The following is a 13,136-nucleotide window of genomic DNA, read 5'->3' as shown; positions in this document are numbered from 1 at the left end:
TTTACTAAAATAGTAACAAATCGACTGTCGCAAAACCTGGATAAACAGCAACCTAGAGAGTAGGCCGGCTTTCGAAGGAATTACAGCACGATAGACCACATTTTCACTCTAACCCAACTACTAGAGCATTCAAGGGAATACAAGTTCCCTTTGTGCATTGCCTTCGTGGACTATGAGAAGGTGTTCGACAGCGTAAAGACTAACGCCATCCTTGAAGCTCTTTCAGAACAGGGCATCAGTGCAAAATATATCACATTAATAAAGGAAGTGAACTCTGGCTGCAGCATGGACATATCGCTGTTCGATACTCCCCTCCGAATCCCCATCGAGAAAGGTGTGAAATAAGGAGATACAGTTTCACCAAAATTATTCACAGCCTGTCTTGAATTGGTTTTTCGACGAGCAGACTTGAAAGGCGGGATTAATATCAACGGCGAGCGGCTAAACCATCTTAGGTTCACAGATGATATAGTGCTGATAGCCGAAAATACAGCCCAGCTTGAGAGAATGCTTAAAGAACTGAACACGAAAAGTACTCAAGTCGGATTAAAAATGAACCGGTCGAAAGCGAAATACATGAGATCAGATGATCTGCCAAGAACCCAAATCACTCTTGGAGGAGAGCGGATCCAAGAGGTTGATAAATATGTTTATTTGGGCCAAGAAGTCAACATGCGCCACGATCAGAAAGGCAAACTGTCGTGCAGAAAAAAAGCTGGATGATGCACATTTAGTGACATCAAGGACATCCTCCAAGGAAAGATCAGTAAAACAACTCATGTGAATCTTTTTAACTTGACCGTGCTTCCAGCAATGTTATATGGCAGCGAAACATGGTCGCTGACAAAGATTGAAGAACATCAACTGTCTGTCACACAGAAGGCGATGGAACGAACATTTTTGGGCATTTCGCCCCGTGATCACATCCCCAACGAAATAGTTAGGCAGCAGTCTGGAGCGTGAGATGTTGTTGTTGAAAGCAGGCTCAGCAAAATGTGGTGGGTGGGACATGTGGCCTGATTCAGGAACAACAGATGGACCACAGCTATAGCCAAGTGGTATCCGCGAGAACAGAAACAGCCCCGCAGTCGGCCTGCAAAGAGGTGGGATGATTTCCTAACAAGGAGATATGGACAAGCGTGGCGAAGGATGGCAAGGGTGAGAGAAGATTGGAAGACGTGTTGTGATTGGCTCAGTCTCAACTGATGAAGGACCGACAGTCTACGTAGTCGCAGAATTTTTTATGGCCTGGCTTGACAAAGCCCTGGCTGGGATGATTTAGCTGGTGTTGGTCCTGCTTTGAGCAGGAGGGACTAGATACCTCCTGAGGTCTCTTCCAACCCTAATCTTCTATGATTCCATATAGTCCATTCCGGCCAAGCCACAACTCACCATCCTCTCAGTCTGTTCCTTTGTCTGTCAGTCCCTGGGGGAGCCCCTCACCCGCCTCTCTTATTCCAGCCTCCTGTCCTCCCCTGGGCCACTGTCCTCCTCCAGATCCCTGCTGAATTCACATGTTCGACCTGCCTGATGTCCTGGTTGCTAGGTATTCAGTCACTGGGGTTCTTCTCTATTGATCTGGTGGTGTTCAGCCAGTCCTTTAACGACCCCCTGGTCCCACCCCAGACAGTCATGTGTCACAAACATCTCCGTGTCTCCAGCTCTGATCTAACAGCCGCTTTGGAACCCCTTTACACCCACTGGGAAGCAATACCTAGTCAGGTCAGTCCTTGCCAGGCACATCGGTCATAACACTGTTACAGAAGGGTCCTGCTTCATGACATCCTGTCTCTGGCAGCGGCCAGCAGCAGAGGAAGGTGTAAGAAGCCAGCAGTAGCAGGCACAGGATAATCTGTCCCCCGCATTAGGTCTCATGCTGACCCCTTGTTGCTGGCGATAGGATTAAAAATTTTAATAGCCCTTCTTTCTGATCTCTGTTAGCATTAGCGATGATAGCTCTGAGTGACCTTGTTATGCATATGAACGGCCAGTCTGGCTTAGTTCTTCTCCTCAGTGACATCCTGGGGCAAGGAGATGTGTCATGTTACCTAGACTTTCCTCCGGAGTCTCAAGCATTATTGGACATTGCTGGGAGTGGGCTGGCTCTGTGGTCTGATCTGCCAGGGCAGCAACTGGGATATCAGGCGAGACGGGCTGGTGATGTGATCAAACACAGCAGGAGGCAGGATCCCAGACTCCATGGGCCAATAAGCTGATCCTGTGGTACAAGGGGGCGGGATACAGGACCGGATGGCCCAGTGAGCCTTGACGATGGACTTTTCATTTGTTTGGTCCTAACAGAAATTCATTTTTGATTTAAACATTCCAGGTTATGAATGCAGCAACAAACTGTTACCAGTACACAGTGTCCGGCCCAAAACTCCAGGTAATTACTGGGTCTGAACCCGTGGGGAAAGGCAAATTAATGAGACTATATTAACATTTTGTTTGCAATAATGGAGCAATAATATCATCTAATCTATCTATTCTATCCCCACACACCCTGTATCATCTATCTATCTGTCTATCTCTCACCAGACATTCTGTAAAGGAGCAGACTCACCCCTACGGCACCTCCTGCTGCTCATTGGGAATTAACTCTTTTCCAGCATGGAGTGCCCTCTGCAGGCCGGTGATCCGCCACAGCTCCAGCCCCCATGTTCCTCACAGACCCCAGTGCCCCTTTCTCTGGGGTTGTGCCCCCTGGCAGTACCCCCACACTCTGTCTCTGGGTTTCCCCTTCCTGGGGAACCCCCAACCCCACCTTGCCTCAGTCTGGGCTACTGCCAGTCATCACCAACCCCCGCTCCCTGGGACAGTCTGCGGTGTAAAGGCCACTCATCATGGGCAAGGGGGTTCGGACCTGCTGCCTTCCTCTGCCTCCCAGTACCTCTATGAGCCTTGGAACAGGGCCTACAACCTGGGGAGTTGGCAGCGTGGAGCACCCCCACACAGCATGCTCCTTCCCCAGCATGGTACCACCCTCAGTACCCTGTCAGGCAGGTAGGCTCTGCTCTCTCCCAGCCTGGAGAGAGACTCCTTGGGCCCCTGGCTCCCAGCCTTTTGATACAGGCCAGTTGGGGCCTGATTGGGGCGTGGCCCAGCTGCGGCTGCTTCCCCAGTCAGCCAGCCACAGCCCTCTCCAGGGCTGCTTTTAACCCCTTCTATTTTAGGAGCAGGGTAGCCACCCCACTACACATCCCTTCTATCTTATCTATCTATCTATCTATCTATCTAACCCAGGGGTCGGCAACCTTTCAGAAGCGGTGTGCTGAGTCTTCATTTATTCCCTTTCATTTAAGGTTTTGCGTGCCAGTCATACATTTGAATGTTTTTAGAAGGTCTCGCTCTATAAATTTGTATATTATATAACTAAATTACTGTTGTATGTAAAGTAAACAAGGTCTTCAAAATGTTTAAGAAGCTTCATTTAAAATTAAATTAAAATTCTGATCTTAAGCCACCGGCCCGCTCAGCCCGCTGCCGGCCTGGGGTTCTGTTCACCTAGGCCGGCAGCAGGCTGAGCGGGGCCTGTGGCCGGGACCCCAGCTGGCAAGGGGCCGGCAGTCAGAACCCCAGACTGGCAGCAGGCTAAGTGGGATCCGCGGCCGGGACCCCAGACTGGCAGTGGGCTGAGCAGCTCAGCCCACTGCCGCTCAGCCCGCTGCCAGTCTGGGGTTCCATCCGCCAGCTCCTGCCAGCCAGGCTCCAGGCTGCCGGCCCCGCTCAGCCTGCTGCCAGTCTGGGATCCCGGCCCTGCCCACATAGAGTGGGTACCTACCTTCTCCCTGGTCCTAGCCCATTCTCTTCCTCTCTCTCTGCACTGAGCTGAGGGTGGGAGTGCACTGAGCACAGGGCTGGGGGTGAAGGAGCAGGCTGGGGGATGGGGTGTAGGGTCTGGCCAGGAGCTAGAATGAGGGAGAGGGCTCAGGGTTGGGGCAGGAGGTTTGGGTGTGGAGTGCTTACCTGGGCAGCTCCCATTTGGTGTGAGGGGTGCATGAGCTCCTATTTGGTGTTCAGGGTGGGGTTGGGAATGTGGGGGGTGCAAGAGTCAGGGCAGGGGGCTGGGGGTGTGTGAGGAGGGTGCAGGAGTCAGGGCAGAGGGCTGGGGGCATGTGAGGGGGGTGCAAGAGTCAGGGCATGGGATGGGGGGCTGGGTATGTGTGGGGGTGCAGGGGTCAGGGCAGAGGGCTGGGTATGTGTGGGGGGTGCAGAAGTCAGGGCAGGGGGTGTGGGGGGCTGGGTATGTGGGGGAGTGCTGGAGTCAGGGCAGGGGTCGTGGGGGGCTAGGTATGTGGGGGGGTGCTGGAGTCAGGGCTGGGGTCATGGGGGGTACAGGGGTCAGGGCAGAGGGCTGAGGTGTGTGGGGGTGCAGGGCAGGAGGCTGGGGTGTGTGTGTGGGGGGTGTAGGAGTCAGGGCAGAGGGCTGGGTGTGAGGGCTAGGGTCCTGGCGGTGCTCCCAGCCCCCTGCCTAGAGTGGCTTATGGCAGGGGGCTGGAGGGGATATGCCCTGATTCCAACCCCCTTCCCCAAGACCCCATCCCCACCTCGTCTCTGCCTCCTCCCTGTAGCAGCGAGTGAGCTCTGGCTCCGCTTCTCCCCCTCCCTTGCAAGGGCCACCAGCTAATCTGCAGCAGGGAGGGAGAGGAGGAGGGGCAGGACCCCAGCACACTGGGGGAAGAGGCGGGGGAGGGGGAACTTGCCTGTCCTGCAGCAGCAGCCGGCAGGACCAAGCTTCTTCACCCTGCCCCCGGGCTTAAGGGGGTGGGTGGTTGGGAGGGCGTGGAAAAGAGTGGGCCGGGGTGGGTAGGATTTGTAATGGCATGCTGCTGTCTGCCAGGGTCGCGCCCCGGCCCTGCTCAGCCCACTGCCGGCCTGGGTTCGACAGCGGGCTGAGCAGGGCTGGCGGTTGGGACCCGGCAGGCAGCAGTGTGCCATTAAAAATCATCTCATGTGTCGTCTTTGGCACGCGTGCCATAGGTTGCCAACCCCTGATCTAATCTATCTGTCTAACCCCATACACCTGCTCTATCTAATCCATCTATCGATCTGTCTATCCTCATACATCCCATCTGTCTGTCTAATCTGTCTGTCTACCAATCTGTCTATCCTCATACATCCCATCTGTCTATCTAATCTATCTATTTATCTAATCTGCCCCAGAATTTAGTTAACACAGAGTTAGGGTTGCCCAGTGCTGTCTCACGCTCTTCCCAAATGTGGAGTGGCTAAATTTTTGCCTCTGGAAAGCAGGATACAAAAAGTGACGATTCATGCCCCTCAGGGCCCCCTTAACTCTGCCCCATTGGAGCAGGCAGTAGCCACTGGGAATGGGTCAGTTTTGGGCGGGGTACCTTAATAAGCCGACATGAGCATTAGTTGTGTTGCATTCCGCAGACTGGAATTCCAGCATTTGGCTGCATGCATTAGACCCCCATGACCATCCCTGGGGTACCCGGGCACCTTACAAGCTGCAGAGTGAACAGGGGTGTCTTTTTCTCATCCCCTCCCCTCACCTGCAGGGCTATGCCATGGTGCCAATCTTAATTGGCTGCCCCCCGGGCAAGCGGCTGGCCTTTGACATCACCCGAACCCTGACGTACACCACCAAACAGAACAAGCGGTACTTTGACTGCACCCACAAGAACCCAGAATTGCCATGCTTCTCCTTTAACAATGGTAAGGAGAGGCAGATGAAGGTGTCCCCACAGGGGACCAGATCCTGGCTGAGGTCCAGAGACAGATCAAACGGGACCCTGCTTGTAAAACCCCACTTAGCTTGTCTGGCGTGGACCCTAGCTGGACCCTTCTGCATCTGCACCAGCTGCTGGCTTTCACTGCTGGAGTCTGGGAGATTCAGGGGTGGGGTGGTGGGAGGGGATCCTGGCTAGATCCTGGCTCGATTCTGATCTGAGCTTCGGTTCTTGGTTGTGATCCCAGGCCCCGACTCTGGATGTCCCGAGCTGCCCAGAAATCAGCCTCAGTTTGGCTGTTCCGGTGCCTTAGAGTTGTGGAGCTGGACTCGCATGTGGGCTGCTGATCTCTGTGTTCTCAGAGCCGTCCACGGAGCAAGGCCACTGCAGCTTCCCCTTAACCCAATGGTTCTCTTCCCCTTACTGGCCAGGATCCATCTGGGATTCCCCCCTCTTCCCACCTAGCTGGATTCCCCCCTTCCATTCCCATCGAGCTGTGATCTAGCGAGAACTCACCCCCCCCCTCACCTCCCCCCAGCCAGGATGTTGCTGGGATCCCCTTCCACTTAGCACTATGGGCCGGGCAGGATGGTCTTGCCCATTTGATACTGGTCTCTGACCCCAGGCGGCGACCCCTGGGGGTGTCATGGTCTCTTTGGGGCAAAGTGCACAGTTAAAATTGTGAGCTTTGATGTTCTTCTTTTTCCCACAGTATTTTACCCCTTCTTCTTGATCCAAGACATGGTGACAGGGGACTCGGGACCTTTCAAGGGCAGGTGAGGGTTGGGCAAAGCCACCCCCTTGGCTTTAGCAAAACTCACCCAGCGCTGGGAGACCGGGTGGGTGAAGTCGTGTCTTTTATTGCTAGTGGAAGAGACGAGCTTTCGGGCTTGCACAGAACTCTGCTTCAGGCCCCTTCAAAAGCTCCGGGTAAACTCCAAAGCACGTCTCTCTCACCAGCAGAAGTTGGGCCAGTAAAAGATGCTGAGTCACTAGCGGGCGACAAAGAACCAGTAGGAGTTACACTAAAGCTACTGGTCTCGCCCTTTGGGGTTGTAGCAACAGCTGTGAAGGCCTGGGGTGAGCGGGGTGAGGAGGGTTTCCACCCAGCTATTTGGGCCATGTGGCTAGGAGGACTTGCCCCCTGAGTGAGGGGGTTTCTAACTGCCGAGCCCATTGGGCTGGTCTTCACAGCAGCGTGTTCTTTGTTCCGATGGTAGCTACATTCTGAGGATCATCGGAGGAGGGCCGTACTCGGAGAACAGGATCCGCGTCTACAGCCCGAGCGAAATCCTCGACTATAACACAAAAAACGGCAGGTAGGACACAGCTACCCTCGACGGAGGTCTCTAACATCATGGCTGGTGTGGGGAAAGGGACTAGGGAAGTGTTCTTTACCCCTTCACAGAACGCACGAACCAGGGGTCACCCAATGGAATGGCCAGGCAGCAGGTTTGTAACAAACTGAAGGAGGGTTTTCTTCACCTGACGCACAGTCAACCTGTGGAACTTGTTGCCAGGCTCTGCACAGATCCTGACTGAGGTGGGATCCTGCTGCCCCTTGCAGATGTTACTTCTCATACTTTGCTTCTCCTACCTTTCCAGGAGCTGGGGCTGCCTTGGCTGGCCTGGCTGGGTTGCCCTCTACTGCCTCCTTGGGTGGGGGATTGAACTGCAGCAGATGCAGGCTTATGAGAATATGGCTGTGTACCCCAGGGCCTCCTAGCGGGGCAAGGCTGATAAGGGTATGTGTATTAGCCAGGATCCCCCCTCTCACAGCTGGAGTTTTCCCCTTCCATCTAGCCAGGTTTCAGCAAATCTTCTGACTGGGGAAAAGAGTTTCACATCAGTCATGTTCCAGATTTTTTCGAGTGGAAATGACTTTTTGTGGAGAATTCTTTTATAAACTTAGGCCCAAAAAAGGTTTCTTTAAAAAGGTTGAAATGGCCTTAAAATAGATGGATCTGTGACTCCGGACACTTTCTCTCCCCAGCACGCCGCAGAGTCTGATCTGGATGAGGGCTAATCGCACGAAACCTCCCCTTACTGATCCCGAAGGCTTCGATATCTTCTCCGAAACCGACGGTGGGATCAAGTAAGGAAATATCAGAGTGGGTACGCAGCTTTCCAGCCCCTTCCCTGCCATTCTCCACCGGGGACTGAACTTGACTTGCTTGTTCTCTTTTCAGTCACTCCCAGTGCGGTTTATTCCCTGTACATTATCATTATTCATCTGAAAGGTGCCATTGGGTAGAGCTTTGATCCAAAGACGATCACAGACCGCATTAAAGCCAGCATCTGTGCAAAGCACTCTCCCATGGGCTCAGTGACGGGAGCAATGAAGCCCCTTTGTGCAGTAGAGATAGCTACAAAGAAGGAAGGAGTGCCCAAGGCAGAGCTCAGCTGTGTGGGAAGACAGGTTTGCCTGGTTTCCAGCCCAGGGCTAGGACAGAAGCCTCTGTGTTGGAGGAGAGAGCCTGGGGAAGCAGCTGTGAGTGTGACCCTGGGAGGGAGCAGAGAGACAGGGTTTCTTGGGCACAGAGCCCCTGAAGGGGCAGACTTGCGAATTTCAGAACAAGAAACTGCCTGCTGCTGTTTGAGTCAGGACTTTGTGGGGGTCCGTTGCCAATAAACCAGACATAGATCTGATTCGTATCACTGATAGCTTATCCTAACCGAAAAAGCCCTGCAAAGCCCCAAACGTTGGTTACCTGCTTGGGCCGAAGGGGCGCCTGGAGGCTGGCGCTCCGTTGCCCTGGGCGCTGTGCAAACCTGTAACCATAGAGAGAGTCCCTGCCTCAAACAGCTGAAATGCCCCGCACTGTGCTTGGGGAGGTGATGGATTCATAGGGGATAAGAGTTGTAATCACCAACACTGAAGGCTTCCTGGCAGGAGGGCTATCCGGAGCCCATGCTCACGGTGTCTTTCCCCTCCTGTAGGTGGGTCTGCGAGCAGAATTCCCCCTGTTACGATGTGGTTCCCTTAGAGCTGACATCTCCGGATTACTTCTTTTTGGTGGAGGTGTCTAACAGGTGAGCCTCACGTGGCCCTTTAAAGCCAAGGGCATTCGGCACCGGTGTATGCTGGGTTGCCGACCCTGGCGTCTGTCGACAATAGTCCCTGGCTCTTCTGCAGATCCCATAGCGACTTGCCCAAGGTCACCCAGCTCTCCTGAGTCCTAGTCCAGAGCTTGATCCACTAGGCCACACTGTCCATCCCAGGCTCCATCTCCTGGACCAGCACCTCATCTGGAACAAGTCGGAGCAGCCTCAGGGCTGCTCCAAATCACACTTTCTAGGGGACGTCGTGGGCTGCTCTGGCAACGATACGGGGCCTTGGAGTGGGTGAAAGTGGCCCCTGGAGATCACCTTTGCGCAAAGGGCTTCCTCAGCTGGCTTTTCCCCCAGTCCTTCCCAGCAGGTGTGTCAGGGGTGGGCATGGCCACATCACCCTCAGCTGCAGCTGTTCTCTGCTCCTCGGGGTCTTGGAACGTGGAGGATAAACTAGAGCAACCTCGAGGCTGCTCTAACTTACACTGGAGGGCAGGCCCCTGCACAGCCCCGTAATACAGAGAGCACAACAGGGCTTAAAGCCACCTTTGCCTCATGCCCCAAGTCCAGGAATGGAGTAACCAAGAGTCAGGCCCCCAGTCTAGTGTTAAATGTCCCCCTGCCGATCTCCCGCAGTGCTGTATCCAGAGCCTGACTCTGAGCCCCCGCCAGGAGTCTCTCTTTCCATGTCCTGGCCATCCCTGGCTTCTTAAGATCTCCTGCAAACCCATTTGCAAGCCACTGCTGCGGAGGCGGCCCAAGGGACTCTGGGATGCCTACCCACACCGCCCTGCACGGAATGGGATGCAGCGGGTGGAGGCCGGCCTTGGGACGCCAGGCTGCTTGTCCCGGGGGTGGTGGCGCTCACCCGAGACGGGTGCACGGCTTGAACGACAGCTGCCCTGGCGACGGGGCTTCCTATGCCCTGAGCCCTCAGGTCCGTCCCTGCAGGGCCGTGGACAACAGCACCTACTGTGACTATGACCTGGAGTTTGTGATCCACATTCATGGCTTGCAGCTCAGCCCCTCCCGGGCAATCACCTTCATGAAGGTACAGGGGTGGGGACACAGAAGGGGGCCTGGGGCCCTGATCTTGCTCACTCCAGCCAGCAAGATTGTCACGCCTTCTCCGGGGACTGGTGTAGGGAGGCCAGCCAGCAGGTGGGGCATGGCTGGGGCTTTCCAGCCTGGGGGACCCCACTGGCCTTAGTGTCAGGGAACGCAAAAGGGCACAACTGAGGAGGTGGCCCATAGCTTTGGCTGGCGATGGCTTGGGGCTGTGACAGCCTGTACGCACTAGTCACTGCAGAGGGGCTGCCTGGTATGACGACCGAAGCACAAGGTGGGAGAAACCTCATTGCCGGGCCACACTGGGAACAGAACTCAGGAGTCCTGACGCCCAGCGCCCCCACTCTACCCACTAGGCCCCACTCCTTTCTCAGAGCTGGGATAGAACTCGGGAGTCCTGACTCCCAGCACCCCTGCCCATGCGCCCTGCTGCTATAGCCACTAGCCACTACTCTCCTTCCAGAGCTGGGGTAGAACCCAGGCCTACCTGCTAGCCCAAGCCACACTCCACCTCCTCCCCATTCTGTACACCCAGAGCTGTCCAGGTGCCAGCCGGACAAGTTTCCCCAGGTGTCCCATGGCAGCAGTTCAGAGACCGGCCCTGCCTTTTTCTCAAAGGAGCCGTAGTTCTCCATAGCCACAGACGGGGTAACGGTACGTCTCCCCCCTGCTTTTCCCCGCCAGATTTCCATGGCCATTCTCACCAGCATTGTCGTCTTGTATATCCTCCACCAAGTCCTGGGGCCCATGATTTGGGCCGGCTTCACCCGACTGATCCAAAGGGTTGAAGAGGCCATTGTTGTTCAGACAGGTGAGCTATTGCCCCCTGCAGTTGGCATCTTAGGAGAACTCAGCCGATCCAGCCGCCCCCCAGCCATTGTTAGACTGTTAATGGGGACATCCCATGGGCTTTACAACACCCCCAGCCAGCTCACAGCCTGATTCTAACCCACCCCCCAGCCAGCTCACAGCCTGGTTCTAACCCACCCCCAGCTGGGCCAGCTAGTCCGTGGTCTAACCCACCCCCAGGTAGGCCAGCTAGTCCGTGGTCTAACCCACCCCCAGGTGGGCCAGCTAGTCCGGGTTCTAACCCACCCCCAGGTGGGCCAGCTAGTCCAGGTTCTAACCCACCCCCAGCTGGGCCAGCTAGTCCAGGTTCTAACCCACCCCCAGCTGGGCCAGCTAGTCCGGGTTCTAACCCACCTAGTCCGGGTTCTAACCCATCTCCAAGTGCAGGTCCGAGGTTTTTCTGTGTGGATGGGAGTGGTTCTGGCTAACCCCTGGGGAAGAGCCTGGGTTAGCTTTGCAGTGTAGATGGATGCCTACGCTGGGCCCCTGGTATGCTGGGGTGTGACAGCCCTGCTGGATTTCACAGGTGTCACTCCCTTCCCCTCCCTGCCCACCAGCTGTTCCAACTCTGCCTTGCTCTGTTCTTCCAGAGTCCAGCGTCGCCTTCTCCACCTCTTCCTCCAACCAAAGCCAGGAGGGCTCCCAACACATGCCCTCCTTTTAGACCAACATCAGCAGCAATGGCCACCCGTCCCGGAGCAGCATGGAAGAACTGGCCTCCCAGTGTCCTATCATCCCCATTGCAAGTCCGTGCCTGTATCCAAACATGCCTTTCCTCTCCGTGGTCTCAGCAGCCTGAGAGACCCTACTCCTTCCTCCCCTGCTCTCTGTGTCTGGCCAGGACCATTGTCACTGAGCTGGCATTGCTGGGCGGCTTTTCCTGGCTAAAGCAGAGGGAATCGGGGCTTTCCACAGCAGCCCTTGAGCAAATGATAGTCAATCAGAACTGTAAAGACCTGAACCCACGGGGTGTTGGTCTAAACGCCTCAGCTAGGCTCAGGCCAGTGGAGAATGGTGGCCGGTATTCCATCAGCAGCGGGCCTTCCCCAGTTCAACTGGAACAAGAGCTCCATTTGACCATCCATTTCACTGCCCCCGGCCTTATCCGGGATGGTATCTGAGCTCCAGGCAGCGAGTGGCAGGTCTGAGCAGGATCGGGAGCTAGCGGGACCTTTGGATACAGGAATTCCCATGTCGAAATCTCTCGCTTTGTTGAACGAATGAAAATCTTCCCGCCTCCTTCCGGTTCCTTTTGTATTTCCCACCCTTTAGCAGCAAGGCGAGGGGAGGCAAGTGGTTTCTGTGTCTGAATGCAGGAGCGTTTGCTTAGCTGGTGCCTGCGCCGGGCTCCACGGGACTCTTGTCTTATTTTGGTTGTTCAATAAACTCTCTCGTTGTCTAGGATGTGATCCCGAGTGGGAAGTTGAATCTCTTGCTTCCCCCATAACTGGTGCCGACCACTCTGGGGGCAATGCTTTGCCCTGGGTTCTGATCGCCATGCTCCCTTATGGTCGAAGGGTCGGATCCCCAGCTGATGTAACTCAGCATCTCTCTGTTGGGGTCAGTGGGCGAGATCCCCAGCTGGTGTAAAGCAGTGTGGCTCATTGGACCTTCTTCTGATATTTACACCTGCCGTGGATGTGGCTGGGTGCCCGAGGAGCAATGCTGGGTGTGTAGATTCACCAGCCAAGCCGATATTTTTCCACCCAGACCTTTCTAGCTATGGGCAGGTTTCTTTCTCGGTAGGATACTGAGAGCCAGGACTCCTGGGTCCATCCCATGTCCTGCCACCAACTCACTGAGCTCACTCCTCGGGCGTGAGAGGCTTTGTGCTGCCCAGGATCCTGCCCTGACACAGGGAGAGTCCTAGGGTAGGGAGGCAACAAGCTGGCTCTATGCTACCCTTCCCCCTTCCGGGATGAGCATGCTGGGATGGGGCCCCATCTGGGATGCGATCCACAGCTGGCATAACTAAGAGCAGCCCTGAGGCTGCTGTAAGTTACACCCTGGGCTGGTACAGGGCCAGCTTTGGGGGAGCAGAAAGGTGGCTTAAAACCACTCTCGCCCCCCACCATCTCCTTGGCTTCAAGAAGTGTAAATTCAGCCCACCTGGGGTTTATTAACACCTACCTCGCACATACCACTTTTCCTCAGTAGAGCCAGATCATTACACCCATTTTACAGATGGGGAAACTGAGGCACAGAAAGTGGCTGCAACCTGCCTGAGGTCGTCCAGCAGGCCAAGCCAGGAAGAGACACCCACTTTCCTGAGTCCCAGGTGAGCCCGCGACCTGCTCGGCCACCCTGCCCTTCGCTGGGGAGGAAACAGCTGGCTGTATCTCTGCCACGGTGCTTTCACAGCAAGGATAAGAGGCAGCTCTCGTTGCAAAGTCCTGCTGATAAATGCGCATCGCAGCCTCCTCTCCATGCTGCCAGGATTATCTCCCCGCAGCAGCAGCCTAGCGTTGCCGGTGC

The 13,136-nt window shown here is 55.4% G+C and overlaps 1 protein-coding gene across 10 annotated transcripts in view; it reads left to right on the top strand.

The window, feature by feature from the left end:
* The window catches only part of CATSPERG (catsper channel auxiliary subunit gamma), a 44,211-nt gene extending 32,803 nt beyond the window's left edge, over nucleotides 1-11,408 (top strand). For 5 of the 10 annotated variants that reach the window (XM_078849929.1, XM_078849931.1, XM_078849930.1 and 2 more), the window contains 9 exons: nucleotides 2,330-2,386; nucleotides 5,523-5,679; nucleotides 6,406-6,469; nucleotides 6,914-7,012; nucleotides 7,687-7,788; nucleotides 8,634-8,726; nucleotides 9,696-9,795; nucleotides 10,497-10,623; nucleotides 11,252-11,408. In XM_078849929.1, coding sequence (XP_078706055.1) covers nucleotides 2,330-2,386; nucleotides 5,523-5,679; nucleotides 6,406-6,469; nucleotides 6,914-7,012; nucleotides 7,687-7,788; nucleotides 8,634-8,726; nucleotides 9,696-9,795; nucleotides 10,497-10,623; nucleotides 11,252-11,325 — 873 coding nt within the window. In that variant the 3' untranslated portion in view covers nucleotides 11,326-11,408. Of the gene's footprint in view, nucleotides 1-2,329; nucleotides 2,387-5,522; nucleotides 5,680-6,405; nucleotides 6,470-6,913; nucleotides 7,013-7,101; nucleotides 7,231-7,686; nucleotides 7,809-8,633; nucleotides 8,727-9,380; nucleotides 9,658-9,695; nucleotides 9,796-10,496; nucleotides 10,624-11,251 lie in introns of those variants that run through there. The other 5 variants (XR_013634906.1, XM_078849932.1, XM_078849933.1 and 2 more) reach the window with 5 other exon arrangements.
* Nucleotides 11,409-13,136: the final 1,728 nt, after the last annotated feature.

The sequence above is a fragment of the Lepidochelys kempii genome, chromosome 23, assembly GCF_965140285.1.
Source record: "Lepidochelys kempii isolate rLepKem1 chromosome 23, rLepKem1.hap1, whole genome shotgun sequence".
NCBI classification, from domain to species: Eukaryota; Metazoa; Chordata; order Testudines; family Cheloniidae; genus Lepidochelys; species Lepidochelys kempii.
Note: the sequence above shows the minus strand (reverse complement) of the source record. Positions and strands in the feature narration are given on the sequence as shown.